Here is a 15,960-nt window from a genome sequence, read left to right on the forward strand (position 1 = left end):
AAATCTTGGTTTGGCTTCCTCTACTTTACCATATTTAATGTTCTGATGCTCCAAAGCCCCAGAAGGCAGGACGAGAAGCAACAGATGGAAACTAATCAAGGAGAGAAGCAACTTAGAACTAAGGAGACATTTCCTGACAGTGAGAACAAATAATCAATGGATTAATCCAAAGGACTGTGGACCCCACCACCACCACCACCACCACCCACACACAAATACCCACACGGAGCTATGTGCAAAGAAAGCATTATTCCCATCCCCAATTGAACAGTACAGCTCTCTGGATATTTGGAAACAAACCAACCTTCAGAATTTATCCAGGACCACCTCTTGACCTGAATTTAACGGGGCTGGACTCCTTACTTAATTGCACCCTTAAACCTCTATGTGTAAAATACTCGTCTGCTCTTGAAAACATGTCCCATTCAATTCACATGGTAGAACTAATATGTATGTAAACACCCATACAATTTCCTGTTTCTTTCCTTCCAGCGAGCAAGGGAGACAGAATTGAACCAAAAAAAATTGCAAACTAAGGTTTCCTTTTATCATCTTGATTCACAACGCCTAATTCAATGCATATTTAGATAGTTTCATTCAGACGGCTGACCATTATTATTTTTTAACACCTTTCAAAATGCCATTTGGGTGGCTAATTGGAAGGTGAGAAGAGCCCAGGGTTCGTTTTTTAATGCCCTCTTCCCACATTCAAGCCACCATTAAGGTTCATTTAAGCATTTCTAGAGTCGTCTTTTAGTGATTGAGAGCCTGCAGCGCGCTGAAATTAAACCAAGAGCAAAGTGGCTGCTTTAGCATTAAAAGTGATGGGTGCTAAATTCTGCCCGGACGCACAAATAGTTTCTGGAATTGGACAATGCAAAAAGGTCAAGAAATCTGGACAATTCTTTGGATCAAGATTTTACTGGGCTTCCAAGGAGTGTAAATTCGGGTTTACTGACTTCACTTTTAAAGGCCATAATTTTTGAAACTCTTAACTAGATGGCTCAAAACCTTTCCGATTACAGGTATGGCTTTTTGGAGTTCTGCATCCCTTTATTTGTAACTTAATCACTCGGCAGGCAGTTGAGCCTTAAGAAGTTTCAGGCTAAGCCTTTGTCAAGGCAGTAAGGGCCATTCTTTGCGCAAGGAAAGAGATTGCACTTACAAATCTCTTCCAGGCTGCTACAAAACCAGCCTCAGATCAAACATTCACATCACCAGATACTTTGGGTCCATTTTAAGGTCTCTAGCAGAAATGAGGAGAAAAAGAGGAAGGAATTCAGTTCAGCTGCCGCCACATTATAAAGACATACGGTATGTAAGAGATTATTAAGCAAATGTACTAAAGATGTGCATGGTGTGATTTGAAGGAAGCCAAATGAAAAGGCTCAGTGGGACCACTTACTCTGTTGCACAACAAAATTCATTTCTGAGACCAGGCAACAACAAGAGTACGTAAATTTAGACCTAAGTTCCCGAGAAGAGTGGAAAATTATGTCTATTATCTGCAGGGAGATTATTTTGATGTTGGCGTGCGGCAGGTAATGGAGAAAATCAAAAGAAAAACTCGAGAGTTTTATTGTGACACAGTTTATTCTGTTTTTAACCAGACCGTTTCTTCCAATCTCTGAGAGGAGCGGGGAAAGGCACTTTGGACGTTATTATGCCATTTTAATAACCAGCTGAGATGTCTGAGATACCAACTGTGAAATATAAACTTGGCAGATCCTAGTCCTTTGGTTGTTCGTTTTCATGCCATCTTATCTATGAACCAGAAGACAGGGCTGCAACCCAGGTAAATATTATAAATTATCATTAATATCAACCATTAAATATAAATTTTGCACATTCTGTTCCTTCACTTATTCAATTTCAGATTATCTATTTAGGAATAAGGGAGACGAAGCTGCAAATTGTCCCAATCCCATTCTGGAACTTCATACTTGGTTTTCCCTTTTTTGGTTGTGGTTTTTCCCTCACTGACAAAACTACCAGATGTTGGGCTTTCTTTTGGCAGCTTTTTCAAGATCCCACCCTGAGTTGAGCATCAAAGCTCGTTTACTAATTCCCTTTTAATGCTTCTGCTCAACTATGCTTTCCGTCCCCGACAAGTAGGAACATGCAATTTTAATTAGGATATTGCCATTCTCCAGCATGTTCCTTTGTTCGCTGATGAATGTTACAATGTCTCCTGGTTCAACTCTATAAATCCAATTTGCCATTATTCCCGAAAAGAACTCGAGAAACCCCCCCAGAACTTAAGCAAATAACTCAGGAACACCCTCAGCTTCCTAAGTTAAAATGCTGATGCATACACATTAAGGGGAGAGATAGCAAATTCTCCTCACTTTGAGCCTCATCAAGGCAAACCACTTGGTTATCTGTAATCCGTAGCAGTGATCATCCATCTAAGAGAATTGGATGCTTTTCCTAAAAATGCTAAGGCACAAAGCCGTCAAATAATCGTACCACAGACAAGACAAGGGTTCTGGCACATGGTAAACCTTAGGTTTTAATGGCCTATGTTTCTTGCTTCCTTAATTTAATATATTTTTAAATATTATGCTCCCAAATTTTCTGCAACAAGCCAGTTATGGCTGAATTGCTATTGTTTGTAAACCGTTTGGTAGCAGCAAAGACTTCATTTCCATGCAACTGTTGTCCCCAAAGCCCTTGAGATGGAATATAATAGAATAACAGAGTTGAAAGGAACCTTGGAAGTAATCTAGTCCAACCCCTTGTTTAAACAGGAGACCCTACACCATTTAGACAACCTAATCCAGGAATTCAGCACAGCAGAAAAAGAAAAAAAGAAAAAACAGTCCTTGAAGAAATGTTAAAAATATGCTGTTTTGTTTTCCCAGCTGGGCGAAAAATGTTCTTCCTTGCTTGTCCCCTTTTTTTAGGAACACTGATATTGATCCCTTTAAAGTCCAAGAGCATCCAGGGGTTCAACAGTGCTGTCAAATGATGCAGGTTAAACAAGACTATTGATCTACCAAGAACAAGGGACAACACGCTCTTCACGGAAACCACCAGCAAAATCCCCACCGCTTATCTAAGGTGAGGTCAACCAAGCACGAGGAACGGTGCGGTTTTCTTCTTCGGGCAGCGTAAGGCAGGGAGAACCCAGGACCGCAGACCCTGATGAGATCCAGAAGGTTCCTCAGCAGCCCACCTCTCGCTGGGCCCCAGCCAAGCCAAGATTCCCGTTTAGCCAGAACGGGTCTTCGCTCGCTCAAAGTTTGCTGCTCTGCTGAAACTGGGACACCAAGGAGAGAAGCTGCTCTGAGGCTTTGATTTGCTTCGTTCCCAGGTAGGTGGCGCTGTTGGCCGTCGTGTCCTCCAAGAAGTAGCGGTAGTTGACCATCATGCCACAGGAGGCCGTCAAGCCACGGGGACTGGCGTCGGCCATCCAGTTCAGGCGCCATAGCACCGCGCCATTCTGGAGGTGGAAGTTGGCCACGGGGTTGAGCGCGTAGCCCCGGTGTTTCTCTCCATAGAGATACCAGGCGCAAAGCCTCATGAGGGGCTGCTGTAAGACCCCGGCCAGCTTTTCTGATTTCACCCACCCATTGTTCGTGAAAAGCCGCTTCAGTTTCTCAGCCGGGGGCGATCCCGCGATCTCTGAAATTTCTTGCATCTCGGGGACAGTGAAAGGGTTTCCCCTGCCCAGTTCGTTGGATTGGGAGCACAGCAGCCCAACCAGCCACTTGGTGAACCCCGGGATGGGAGACAAGGTGGAGAAGGTGTGGATCTGAGGAAATTCAACCTGCGGATTTTCAAGGTGTTTGAAAGAAAACAAAAAAACAGATTTTGGATATGGCTGAACGAGGATGAAAATCACAACAATGCCAAACATTTAAAGCAGCAAGTACAAGCAGGTTTGAGATGAGGCTATTTTCATCAGCAGGTTATTGTTTCTATGCGTTTCATTTCAGAACCTGCTGCAGAAGGAAAGCATTTCATCTTAGGATTTCTTCATTTCTGCCTAATAAAATGCCATCTGCCCAAACACTATACTCGCAATTTGCAAAGCAGTAAAACTACCTACAAAGCATCTCTAAAGCTTTGATTAACCATTTTCTCACGGATACTGCATGTACTTTCAAGGATTTTTAATTTTTCTTCGGCCCTGGGAAATCTGTAGAGACACAGATTTCTTCAGGAGATAAAAACCTCCCCCTCCCATTTCTAGCACTTCAAATTTAACAACTGAGCAGCTGAACAACTGTAACACTCAGCTACCTTTCCAAGAAACAGATGTTGTACCTCATTTTGCCTTTATATTTCTTAAAATTTGAGAAACACATTCCTAACGTGTGTCTTGTATTTGAGGAACCCAAGGCTATTTCGCCTCCAGTGTTAACTATAGCGATGATATAAAAGCAAAATAAATGCATTTCCTTGTTCTGCTGGAGTCTTTTCTCAATTTTTTTTTCCAACAAGGAGAAAGCTTTAAGAAAATGATGTCTAAATTGCATTTTCTGCCATCTAAAAACAGGACATTTTACATTAAAAAAAACCCAGACACCAATAGACCGGCCTGGAGGCCCCAAGGTGTACATTATGCTGAAATCCCTATTCTTCACAAAATATGAAGTTCATAAGCTGCTGGAAAAATAAATTAGGACTGCATAAAACCAACACATTGGCCCCATATTATCTCTAAGCTATTATGCGGTGTGTTTGTTTTTAGCTTCTAAGGTGTGTGAATGCACTCATTACAGCTTGGTTTTGTGTGGGAACCAATCCATTATAGCTTCTTTAACAAATGATGTCAAAAATGTGAACTCAGCTTATCAGTTATGTACAATGTGTCTGGCAAAGGAGGCGGGAATTGTTTTATTCATGAAATACAGAGGCAAAATATACTAGCATCTTTACAAAGGTAGACAAAACATGTCTTGATTAGCAACAAGCTCATCAGCTGCCCTAGAATGAATCAGATTTACTGCTCTCTTCTGCTGTTCTGAGAAGGAGCGTTTACAATCCAGGTAGTCCTCAGGCTTATGGCCTTTGTAACTTTGAATGGTCACTAAATGAACTGTCGTAAGTCAAGGACTGCCTGTAGAGTGTTGCTCATCTGAGACCCAGACAGAAATAAAAACTAGATTAAAAGAGATGTTGTTGCCATGGCCAAATCTATGCTTTCGGCAATCTGACTGGTATTAGTGTCCCGTTAAGGACACAGTGTTCACAAACATTCCAATTCCCATTTTAAGTTTTCCTCATTCGGCTTCCAAAGGTCAAATCTAAAAAAGTTAAGATCTGAATCGCTGCAGTTCAAAAGCCCAGAGCCTGTCTCGTTGCATCCTGATGTATCCGTGACAGCAATAATATAATATGTTCTTTTTCTGGGGAAATTAAAAGTTACAGAAGCTTGAAATTAAGTGATTTGGAATTAATCAAATAGATGAGAGAAAACAAAGCAAATAATGATATATCTTATTTTTCCCACATTGTTTATTCCCCAAAGGATATTTGAGATTCAACCGTGAGAAATGTATTACAATACATTAATATCTAAGGGAATGAACCCCAGCAAATGGAGCAGTACCAAGTAATTTAGTTTAGTATTTAAATGAGGCAGCTGCACTTTTAATAAAGCAAATTTCTAAAACGGCTGCCTCAGAACTAAAGTTTAACAAAACGTGCTCTCCCTTTGGACTCATGTTAAGTAAACAACCCAATCTTCCACAACTATTTGGGAGAGGTTTACTTCGAGCCCTAATAGATGGTTCAAAAGTCACCCCAAAAGATTTTCATGTGCAATTTTCGTAGGTTACGGACAGTAACTTCCTATGCTATGAGACCGTGTTCCCAACCCTACCCCAAAGCTGGCTACGTTTTGTGTAAGTGTTTAATGTTACCCAATTCCTTTTGATTTAAGGAACGAGATAATATTAATGAATATAGATTAGAAGACCACCAAGGTCCCTTCCAACAATGACATTCTGTTATTTCATAGACCTGGAAGATTGACAGCTAAGTTCTAACAGTCCACTGAGCTAAAGGACTCAATTGTCTTACTTGGTTTAAGGCAGACCTGGGCATTTTATAACCCGTTGGATGGATGGATGGATGGATGGATGGATGGATGGATGGATGGAAGGAAGGAAGGAAGGAAGGAAGGAAGGAAGGAAGGAAGGAAGGAAGGAAGGAGGGAGGGGGAGGGAAGGGGAGGAAGGAAGGAAGGAAGGAAGGAAGGAAGGAAGGAGGAGGAAGGAGGGAGGGAGGGAGGGAGGGAGTGAAGGGGAGGGGGGAGGGAGGGAGGAAAGAGGGAGGAAGGAAGGAAGGAAGGAAGGAAGGAAGGAAGGAAGGAAGGAAGGAAGGAAGGAAGTTAAGCTTAATTCCAAGGGCAACATCCCTTTTTGCACCTACCTGCAACTCTTTGACAACACGCTTGATGAGATACGTGCCAAGCTCCACGCCCTGCAGGCCCTGCTGAGTCAAACTGATGGAGTAGAAAATTGCGGTGGTAATTCTGCCCAAATCTTCTGCTTCTTGTGAGGGAGGCTCTTTTACTATGGTCTGGAGAAAGATTAAGATAATGAGTGACCGCAATCTGGGTTTGAATTCCAGCTGATTCACGTTCCACAGTCCAACGCTCACAGCAGAGAGGGGAAGATTTTTCACACTCAGCTCGGCTCCGATTGCCAACCGAGTATTTGCTCTCTCTCTCTCTCTCTCGTGAGTTGCATCCCAAGACTCTTTTGAAACATACCATAATTTCAGAGATTGAGAAAGCATTACAGCTGCTAACTGAAATGGGGCATTAGGAAGCAAAAACAGGTCAGAGGTGCAGCTTGGCCTTGCAAATAGCCATGAAGCTCAACTGAAGGAGCAGCTCAACCAGCATCCTTGGATAGCTGATAGGCTTCCTGTAAGCTAAACATTTATATTTTTTTTAGTTTAGGAATAACTGGCAGACATCTATGTAAGCCGCTAAGCATTTTTTAAGGGCAACTGGAAGGACTTTTATAGAGCTCATCTACATAAGACATATAAAGCTGTTTTCTAAGCAGAGGTGCTTTTTTAAAAAATTTCCTTCCTCTTAATATTCGCTTGTGATTAAAATCTGAGGCTATGATTGGTCCCAAGTAAAAGCCAAACAAGGGTACCTGGATATTGCTGGATATTTCATCGGTAAGCGCGACGTGCAAAACGATCAGGGGTTCTCCAGGTATTGCACAGTGGGCAAAATAGTAACACCTCCTGTAGGACCCAACACGGCGCTTCATATCCACCCAATTTCGAACAGGATGCACAGCTTCGCTACTAAAAAATAAATACATACATAAAGAGGATGGAAGGTTGCAGGTTTTGCTGCTCTTTTAAACTTAAGGTTATCCCTGGACAATCAGCAGAGCAACGTAACATTGATGAGGTATGTAGATCAGATATGCTCTGACCTAGGCTTCCTTAGAAAGCATAAAACACAATCTTAGTGCCAGAAAAACCTCTTTTATTTCCAAAGCTGTGAATTACATTCATTCCCAGCCTGCAAGGCTTCACAAACAGTCTTTCAGGGGAAGGTTTATAAGCACCCACCTTATCACAACGCGGCCAGAGAACGAATGGCCAGATGCAGGGCAACGCCAAACTTGACAGAGTCCAACAGAACTTTTCAAAGCTTGAATCGACCAGATGAACTTATTGCTTCCTGCAAAAGCTCACGTCCCCTTCGCTCCTCTTTTATGTCCTATGGGAGGGGCCAATCATCTCCGAGGTGTGGCCTTACTCCTGAGTCGACCCTGCTTTCTCAATTGTTCTTGTCTTCTGGTAGCGCATGAGCAGGCTGGGAACCGGTTCCAGAAACTCCCCCGCCTCACTGCTATCGGAGTCTGAAAGCAGCTGATGACTGCCAGCCTGCCCTGGCCCCATCCCTGACTCTCATGCAGAGCCCTCGTCCGAGCCCTCCCCTGCCTCCAAGACTGGCCAGGTTCCTCCCCAACCTCCTCACTACTGTCTGACTATGCTGCCAGCTCCATCAGCCACCGGTGGGCCACAACAGGGCGGCACCAGATTGCTTTAACTTGGAGAAGTGCCACACGGCTCATCCATCTTTGGCACTTACTCGCTAATCTTCTGAAGAATCTCGCAGGGAGACTGCCACGTAACTCGTTCCAAGGTTAAGAATCCAGTGGAAAACCATTCTGACAACATGTTCTTTAGTACTCCATTCATTTCCTACAAGCAGAGAAGAGAAGTTATTAAGGCTTCAGCAACAACACAGATCTCTTCACTCAACATCTAAAAGCTGTTGGGGAAGACTTGCAGACAAGACAATCTCATCTACACAAACATTTTATTTCATAATTGCACCAGATTTCCAGAATATGAAAGACCTCCAAAGCATTTTCTAGAGTAGCTGCTAAGTTTTAAAAGAATGCCAGTTTTGTTCTCTAACGTCATGTGCATTAGTTTAGAAATAATTTATGTGTAATTTCTTTTAAAATAACTGGTGTATATGCACAGATGATATAAGATCTAATCTAAAGAGCCTAGGCCAACTGATGAACAAAGAATAATTAGAAGCCTGTTGCTAAGATTTTACAAGTTACACTTCCTTATTCCACGACTGCCTTGTTAGTAGAGACGTTATAGTTATTAATTTCTAAAACCATGAGAGGCTGAACTAAGTGTTTGCAAATTGGTTGGAAGCAGAATGAAATAAACAGTTTTTGCATTCATCTTCCATTCATCTCAATTTAAACAAGCAAACATAAAATGACTTGCTGCTGCTGTTTTAGAAAACAACAATTTCACATTAGATTGACAAATGTTCCATAGAAGAAAAGTAACTCAAGTCAACCGCCCCTTTTAAGAGGTTTACTGGAAAAAACAACAACAAAAATGTATTTCACAAACTGCGATCTCAGAGCAACCCGAGTGAAGCGGGTATATCTGTGGCAATACTTTTATTAAAATAAATAGAAGTATTAAACAAAATATACTGGGGAGCTTTCTTCGCCTGAAGAATTATCTCCCAAAATTCAAAATGAAAGGTTTTATATCATAAAACATACTTTACTTTGCTCCACTATAGAATTAGGATTTGTACACTGGCTCCAAACTGTTTTATGGCATACCATAAACTAGAGATGTGCAACCTTCTGGGTTAGAAGAGATGGTTTAAAGGGGGTTCAGCTACGGTTTCTCAGAAAATTTGCAATTCTTGTAGATTTTCACCTCTCTTGACAAGGGGGAGGAGGAGTTCCTTAAATCTTTCTTTATGAAAGACAATATTTTATAGTGAAAGGTCATTCCTTCTCATATTAAAAATGCAAAGATGTTCATTCTTCTTCCTACTATACTACCTTCATTCAGAAAAAGGCAGGAACATAAGCAATTATATGTTTACTTTGGCAGCCATGGAATACAGTATAATACATAGGTTTTTAAGGTATATATTCCTCAATAATTCTTCAGAGGAATTATTGAGTCTGTCATCTGCACTACTATAACTGTCTGGTTCGGTTCTGCAACCTAACAAGACAGACACATTTTCTGTGGTCCTGTGGCTAGCGTGGCTATATGGCAAAGACATATAGACCCAGTTACCTTCCCACCAAAGTGGTACCTATTAATCTACTCACATTTGCATGAGCTGCTAGGTGGGCAGGAGCTGAAGCAGGTAACGGGAGCTCACCCCGTTGTGCAGCTCAGGTCTCAAACTGCACCTTTCCACCTGACAAGCTCAGGGGTTTTTTGACCCTCCTGAGCCATCTCTCCCCATTCCTATTCCTCAACAAGTAGTTCACAAACGTAGCATTTCTGAATCTTAACTTAACTGAAAGCATTATTTTCAAAGTTTTTATTGTGCCTCACAGAACTATGCTAGTGATAAAAAAGTTGGTGAATTCAATGTCATTGAAGTGTCCCCTAGAATTTCCAAAATCTTGCCTGACTCACAAAGCCCTACTTGGTTCAGCGGAGGCAGGGGGGGGCGCAGACCAGCGTATTCTTGTGCTGTCCACATTTACGACTGCTTTACCCAGACAGACACTTAAGAGCTTTATAGGCCATGAGCTTTAAAAAAAGGGCTTAAGGAGACATCGTGCCTAGGAAGAAAAGTAAGGTCTCCTAGACACATAAAAACAGATCTGCTGCCCAGATGCACTTTCTGTCCTCTTTTAAAAATGTGGTTTTTTTAGTAGATGTTCCATCACTGAACTCTGCCACTGGATATACCTAAGCAGAAGCACCTGCACCTGGGTCACAGGTATCTATCATCCACCACAAATTCGGCAAGGAAAGACATTTACTGTTTCTTAGCAACTAGTCGCCAAGGAGCGAAGTCGTTTTCCTGCACCGCTGCTCCTGATCCCACTGGCTATTTAACCTTAAAATGCCAACCTTCCTTGCTGACACCTGAGTATCGGAGGGATGTGCTTGCTAAACACAAACTAACTTAAGCTTCGAAGACCTTAACCTCTTCCTCTTGCAAGGAGCAGAGCTGCAAATCATGTACGGTTTGGGGTCGTTTCTCAACAGTTCAAATTCCCAATCTTGTTTATGACTGCGACATACGAATGCAGGCAAGTCCTCGAATTACTACCATAATCGAGCTCCAAATGTATGTTCGAAACATTCGTTAAGGGAGGTTTCCACCCATTTTACGAGTTACCTTGCCACAGTCACTAAGGGAATCTTTGCACTTGTTAAAATTAGTCCCGCGGTTGTTAAGTGAACCTGGCTTTGCCCGTTGATTTTGCTTGTCCGAAGGTCGCAAAAGGGACTCACGACTTGACCCCGTCATAAATATGAACCAGCTGCCAAGGGTCTAAATTTCAAACCCATAACCATGGGGATGCTGCAAAAGTGTGAAAAACGGTCCTAAAGCCTCTTTTTTTCGGGGCCATTGTAACTTTGAATGGTCACTAAATGAACTGTTGTTAATTAAAGGACTACCTGTAGTCCTCAACTTACAACCATGCGTTTGGCAGCTGCTTGAACGGCACTGGAAAAAGTGACTTGCGCGTGGCCTTTGTGCTCACGACCACCGCAGCATTCCCGTGGTCAGACGATCAAAATTTGGACACGTAGCAAGAGGCAGGGATGTGCAGCAGCTGCAAGGTCCGAGGGACACAGGATCACCATTTGGAACTTTTCAAGTCAGCTTCCGACAAGCGAAGTCAACAGAGGAAGCCGGGCTCCGTTCTGACCCAGGCTTCGTTCAAATTAAGAAAAGAGAAACTGTGTGTAAAAGCAAACCTTTTTTAATACGACATTGGGAATTCTCTGCATTCCCAGCCCAAACTCATTAAACACAATTGTCTGAGATAAGAGGGGTGTGTGAACCTGCTTAGCTCCTGGGCTCATCCTACATCAAGGCATTGCCAAAACAGCTGTCAGGTTCACTCAAGAACCTGGAATGTGGAGCAAAGGTTACAATTCTGCAGTGATCTTGTATGGTGACCTGCCAACAGTGCACTCATGCCCTACTACATTGGTAACTTGAGATGGGGCTCCGAAAAGGCACCTCAAAACAATTTCAGCAAATAATAATAATAATTAATTGCTCTTTTTTTCTGGAATATCCTGTAACTTGCCTTATCTCAAGGCAAACTGCAGGATCTTATTTAGATTACACCAAATGAAAAAAAAAAAACATTAGATGGAGGTCTGAGAGATAGACGAAGCTGCCTTCGCTGATAACACAGTGCTAAGGAGCTTATACAAAATTTGCCTTTTGAAAAGAGATGCCACGGGATTATGAAAGAGACAGAAAAGCATGCTTAATGCAGTCTGCTTCTGGGACCATCATCGGGTTGCTACAAAGTGCTGGAAAAAGGCAGTTTTTAAAAGAAAAAAAGAAAAAAGCTGAATTAAAGTTACAAAACTACTGAAAAGTTGGTAGATGTCAATGACACACAAATACTCAGCTAAACTGAAATATTATAGTATCAGGTTCTTGCAAGAAATTTCTCTAACCGTAAAAAATAAACCAGAGTTCACCTCTAGAACACAGTCACAAAGGATAACACAAGAAACAGACCACAAACAACAAAATAAAAAATAGAGATCTGATCATCTTCTGAGTTAGATTAAAACTACTACTGTCAAATAATAAGTGCCAACTAAACTACATACTATACAGAACAGAAATAATTTTGTTCAACTAAATGCCAAGTGCATATCTTCTGGATGTGCATGACCTATTCTTGCAATTATTAGATTTTTTCTCCTGTTAACCTTGTAAGCCACCCAGAGTCTTATGGAGTCAACCAGCCTCTCGATTGTATAACTGAATAACTTTGACCACAAACCCTATTGAAGAAAAAAACAGCAAAGCACTTGTTAAGGACACGGCTTGCATACTTTTCCAGATTATGCACCTTTCCTGGCTGAAGCACAACGTTCCTTGCCAAGGCCAAATTTTATTCTTAGCACTGCAATGCCTTGTCTCCCACATCAACAACATGTGCTGTTCTGCCACATAGAAATTTGGCACGAATGGATAAACTTTGCTCTAGTTCTGCCTGACTTTTTCAAGGGTATCAAACACTGCACACGGCCACACATATTGTTCTCCGGTTACAAGCTGAAGTGTCTGTCCTGTTCCCCAATGAACTTTATTCCAAAACAAACCAGGAATAAATAAAAAATATTTACAGTTTTGAAACTTTTGCCCACTGGGAAAAAGAAATCTTTAGAAAATGCCATCCCTCCCATTACCAAATACCACAAGAGTTTTATGTCAATATATCTATAAGATAGATAGATAGATCTATATATACAGTATATATATAGAGAGAGAAAGAGAGAGAGAGAGAGAGAATGAATGATACACACATATTATATGCATATATTTCATTATTTTGACCAAATCTGTGCCCCCCCCCACTGCACATCTGCACAGCCTCATTACAAGATCAGTCCCTTCCTGTTGAACCTGTACCTGCCAGAACAATGTCTTCTGTGGAACATCCGCCTAGCTTCTACCTGGCACCAATTACCAGAACAGATGTTGCACATCTGCCTGGCATCATTCCTAGAGCAGCATCTTTCTGTTGAACCTCTACCTACTGGCCCTACTGTCGGAACAATCCCACCTGTTGAACGCACGCCTGGCACCATCGCTTAGCACAGCCCCCGTGGAACCTCTGTCTGGCACCCTTACTACCGCAGCTCCTTCCCAACTGAACTTCGGCCTGGCCTCATTAGAATCCAAGGGACCTGGGAGAATCGAAAGGACCTGGGAGAATCCAAGGAACCAGAAGGGGCCTGGGAGGTCTTCTAGTCCAACCTCTTGCTCAAGGCGGGGGATTTCATACTCCTGCCACAACAGCCCCACCTGTAGAGGTCCTACCTGACACCATTGCCAGGGCAACCCTCCCTCCTTCCCAAACATCTGTATGGAATCATTACCATCACAGCACTTTCCTGCAGAACCTCTGCCTGACTGAACAGTCCCTCCCGTTAAACGTCAACCATGCACCGATGATCAGAAGCCCTCCAGCTGAACCTCTGCCTGGCCCCAAGGCCAGCACAGCCCCACCTGTTGAATGTCAACCTGGCACCGAAGACCAGAACACCCCCCCCCTGCCGAACCTTTGCTTGACCCCCCAATTGCCACTCTCGGCCCCTCTGCTGAATATAAACCTAACATCGATGACCAGAAGCTCCCCTGTTGAACACCTGCCTGACCCCATTTCCAGGCTCAGCCCTTCCTGTTGAACCTTCGCCTGGGACCAATGACCAAAACACCTGTTGAACCTTTGCCTTCTCCCCCCACCCCCCAATTGCCACTCCCAGCCCCTCCTGTTGAATGGCACCAGTGACCAGAAGCTCCCCTGTTGAACATCTGCCCAGCACCCAAGACCTTGAATTGGGCTTGACCCCCACCCACCCCAATTGCCACTCCCGGCTCCTCCTATTGGACATCAACCTGGCACCGGTGGCCGGAGCCCACTCCTGCCGAAGCCCTGCCAGCCCAGCCCAGCCGCCTGCTCTCACCCGGACGTGCGGGCCCGGGGCGTCCCTGGCGGCCATCGCCTCCAGCAGGTCCCGGCGCAGCTCCACCAGGAAGCGCAGCCCGCCCTCCTGCCTCGCCAGGTGCTGGAAGAGGCCCCGGTAGCGCGGGGTCAGCGCGTGGCGGAGCCGGTCCTCGGCCTGCAGCAGCCCGCCGGGCTCGCCCTCCTGCAACCGCAGCACCCGAGCGCTGCTCTCCGCCACCCGCCCGTGGTCCACGCCGAAGTCGCCCGCCAGGCGCCTCAGCAGCTCGGCCCGCCGCGACCCGCCGCCGTCCAGAGCCCGGTAGAAGCGCATGAACTCGGCGCTCCGCTGCTCCAGCGCCGCCCCGGCCGGCGCCGCCGCCTTCTCGCGAGTCTCGTAAGGAGGCAGCGGCGGGACGGCCTGGCGGAGCGCTTCGTCTAGGCCCGGGAAGGCCTCGGTTGCCATGGCGACGGCGCTAGGCCGCGGCCGGCCGGAAGGAGGGGAGCCGCGCGCGAGGAGGCGGAAGAGGTGCCGCAGGGTCGCCCGGCAACGGCTCCAGGGGCGCATGCTACACACCCCCCGCCTCTTGCCCGGCCGTGCCTCGCGCTGCCCTCCGAGTCCGCTCCTCGGGCGAGGCGAGAGGGAGAAATACTGGAAAGATTAGCGGGGAGGGTGGGGGGCGAATAGGGGTGGGAAGAGCCTCCCGCCTCCCTCCTTGAAAGGTCGCCAAAGACGATTGGCCGCCTCCGGAGGGCCTGTTTCTTGGCGGCCAATGAAAAGAGAAAAAGAACGGGGCTGGAGCCGTCGAATGATGACGTCACCGACGGGCCAACGCTGGGCGTGGCCTCGCCGGGGCCGCCGCCTTGCTGGGAGTGGCGGAAGAGTTGCGCTAGGCTCCGCCCACCCATGCCCAGATTTAAAGGGGCCATGCCAGGAATATAGGTACCATAGTTGTGGCTGAGGATGATGGGAGTTGCCATTCTAACGCCTGGAGGGGGCTAAAGCTGTGGAAGGGGATGGACTGCAAACTTAGTCTAATAAAGCTTGCTTCCCTGCAGATTGTGTCCTGCTTATTTATTGATATTTCATATTTCTTAACCCATCCCTCTCCCCGGGAATGTTGGAATAAATCTGGTGCTGTGATCCAAGCCAAACGCCATCTCAGGAAAAAGAAAAGGGGGGGGGGAAGGTATTGAATCCTGCAATTTCATGACCCACTTGTTTGATCTGATACACACACAAAAAATCAGGGTTGCCTATTTTCCCCTTGTGGCAACCGAAAATTGCTTTACTTAAATTCAATGCAACACAAATCCATTAAGGTATGCAAGCAATAGCAACGGTGCTTTTCAAATTTGTCCACTTTGAGATGTGTTGATTTCAATCCCCAGAATTTTCTAGCTGGTAAAGATTGACTTTTAACTCCCAGAATTCCGGGAGTTGAAGTCCACCTATCTTAAAATTGAAAAGCACTGAACCTAAAGTAAATCGCTGGGCTCGCATCAAAGCATATTTGCTGAACAGCCCTCAGCAAACCCAGAACCACATCTATATACCTTTGGTCCACTACACTACAAAAACACCAGAAAGAAAAAGGCAGACACAGTGGAAATTCTAGCATGACATTGGAATGCCTTTGGTTATTTTTATTCAATGTTTCCTAAGGAGTAGATCAGCATGGCTGACTATGCTATCCTTGAGATACGGCAAGTAAATATAAACTATGTGGTTTTCTTGATTCCTGTCCCGTTCCTCCCCCCTGTCACTATTCAGGGTCAACTCAATTTGTGAATGTTTTATTACAAGGTGAATTTGATAGCTTAGGTAGGGAGAGTTGGTTGTGAATGCAGCTCCTGTGTTATGGAGAGTAACTTAAACTTACATATCCACTAAATATCAAAGGTGCTCTCTGCAATGACCAACGGGGGGGTGGGGGGTGTGACCCAGAAACTGGAAGTAAATATGAGTTTCCTGCAAAAAATACATGTTAAATGGTGGTCATGTGGCTACAGGAGG

At 44.6% G+C, this 15,960-nt stretch overlaps 1 protein-coding gene across 1 annotated transcript; it reads right to left on the minus strand.

Annotated features, from left to right (window-relative positions):
* Nucleotides 1-1,574: 1,574 nt before the first annotated feature.
* Nucleotides 1,575-14,670, minus strand: MLYCD (malonyl-CoA decarboxylase). Its single transcript, XM_026713974.2, has 5 exons — nt 13,966-14,670; nt 8,081-8,193; nt 7,125-7,281; nt 6,385-6,534; nt 1,575-3,772 (listed from the first exon to the last, which is right to left on the minus strand). Exons 1-5 carry the CDS (start codon nt 14,509-14,511, stop codon nt 3,239-3,241), a joined length of 1,500 nt encoding a protein of 499 aa, XP_026569759.2. The 5' UTR covers nt 14,512-14,670; the 3' UTR covers nt 1,575-3,238.
* Between the last annotated feature and the right edge of the window lie 1,290 nt (nt 14,671-15,960).

This window comes from Pseudonaja textilis, chromosome 11, assembly GCF_049901715.1.
Source record: "Pseudonaja textilis isolate UNSWEBS1 chromosome 11, rPseTex1.2, whole genome shotgun sequence".
Lineage (NCBI taxonomy): Eukaryota > Metazoa > Chordata > Lepidosauria > Squamata > Elapidae > Pseudonaja > Pseudonaja textilis.

Excerpts from the sequence above, each read along its gene's own strand:
- MLYCD (XM_026713974.2), bottom strand. The coding sequence starts at position 14,511 with ATGCGCCCCTGGAGCCGTTGCCGGGCGACCCTGCGGCACCTCTTCCGC. Across the intron at positions 8,194-13,965 it reads CCCCGGGCCCGCACGTCCGG|GAAATGAATGGAGTACTAAA; the intron begins GTGAGAGCAGGC and ends CTCTGCTTGTAG. Across the intron at positions 3,773-6,384 it reads GTGTTGTCAAAGAGTTGCAG|GTTGAATTTCCTCAGATCCA; the intron begins GTAGGTGCAAAA and ends GAAAATCCGCAG.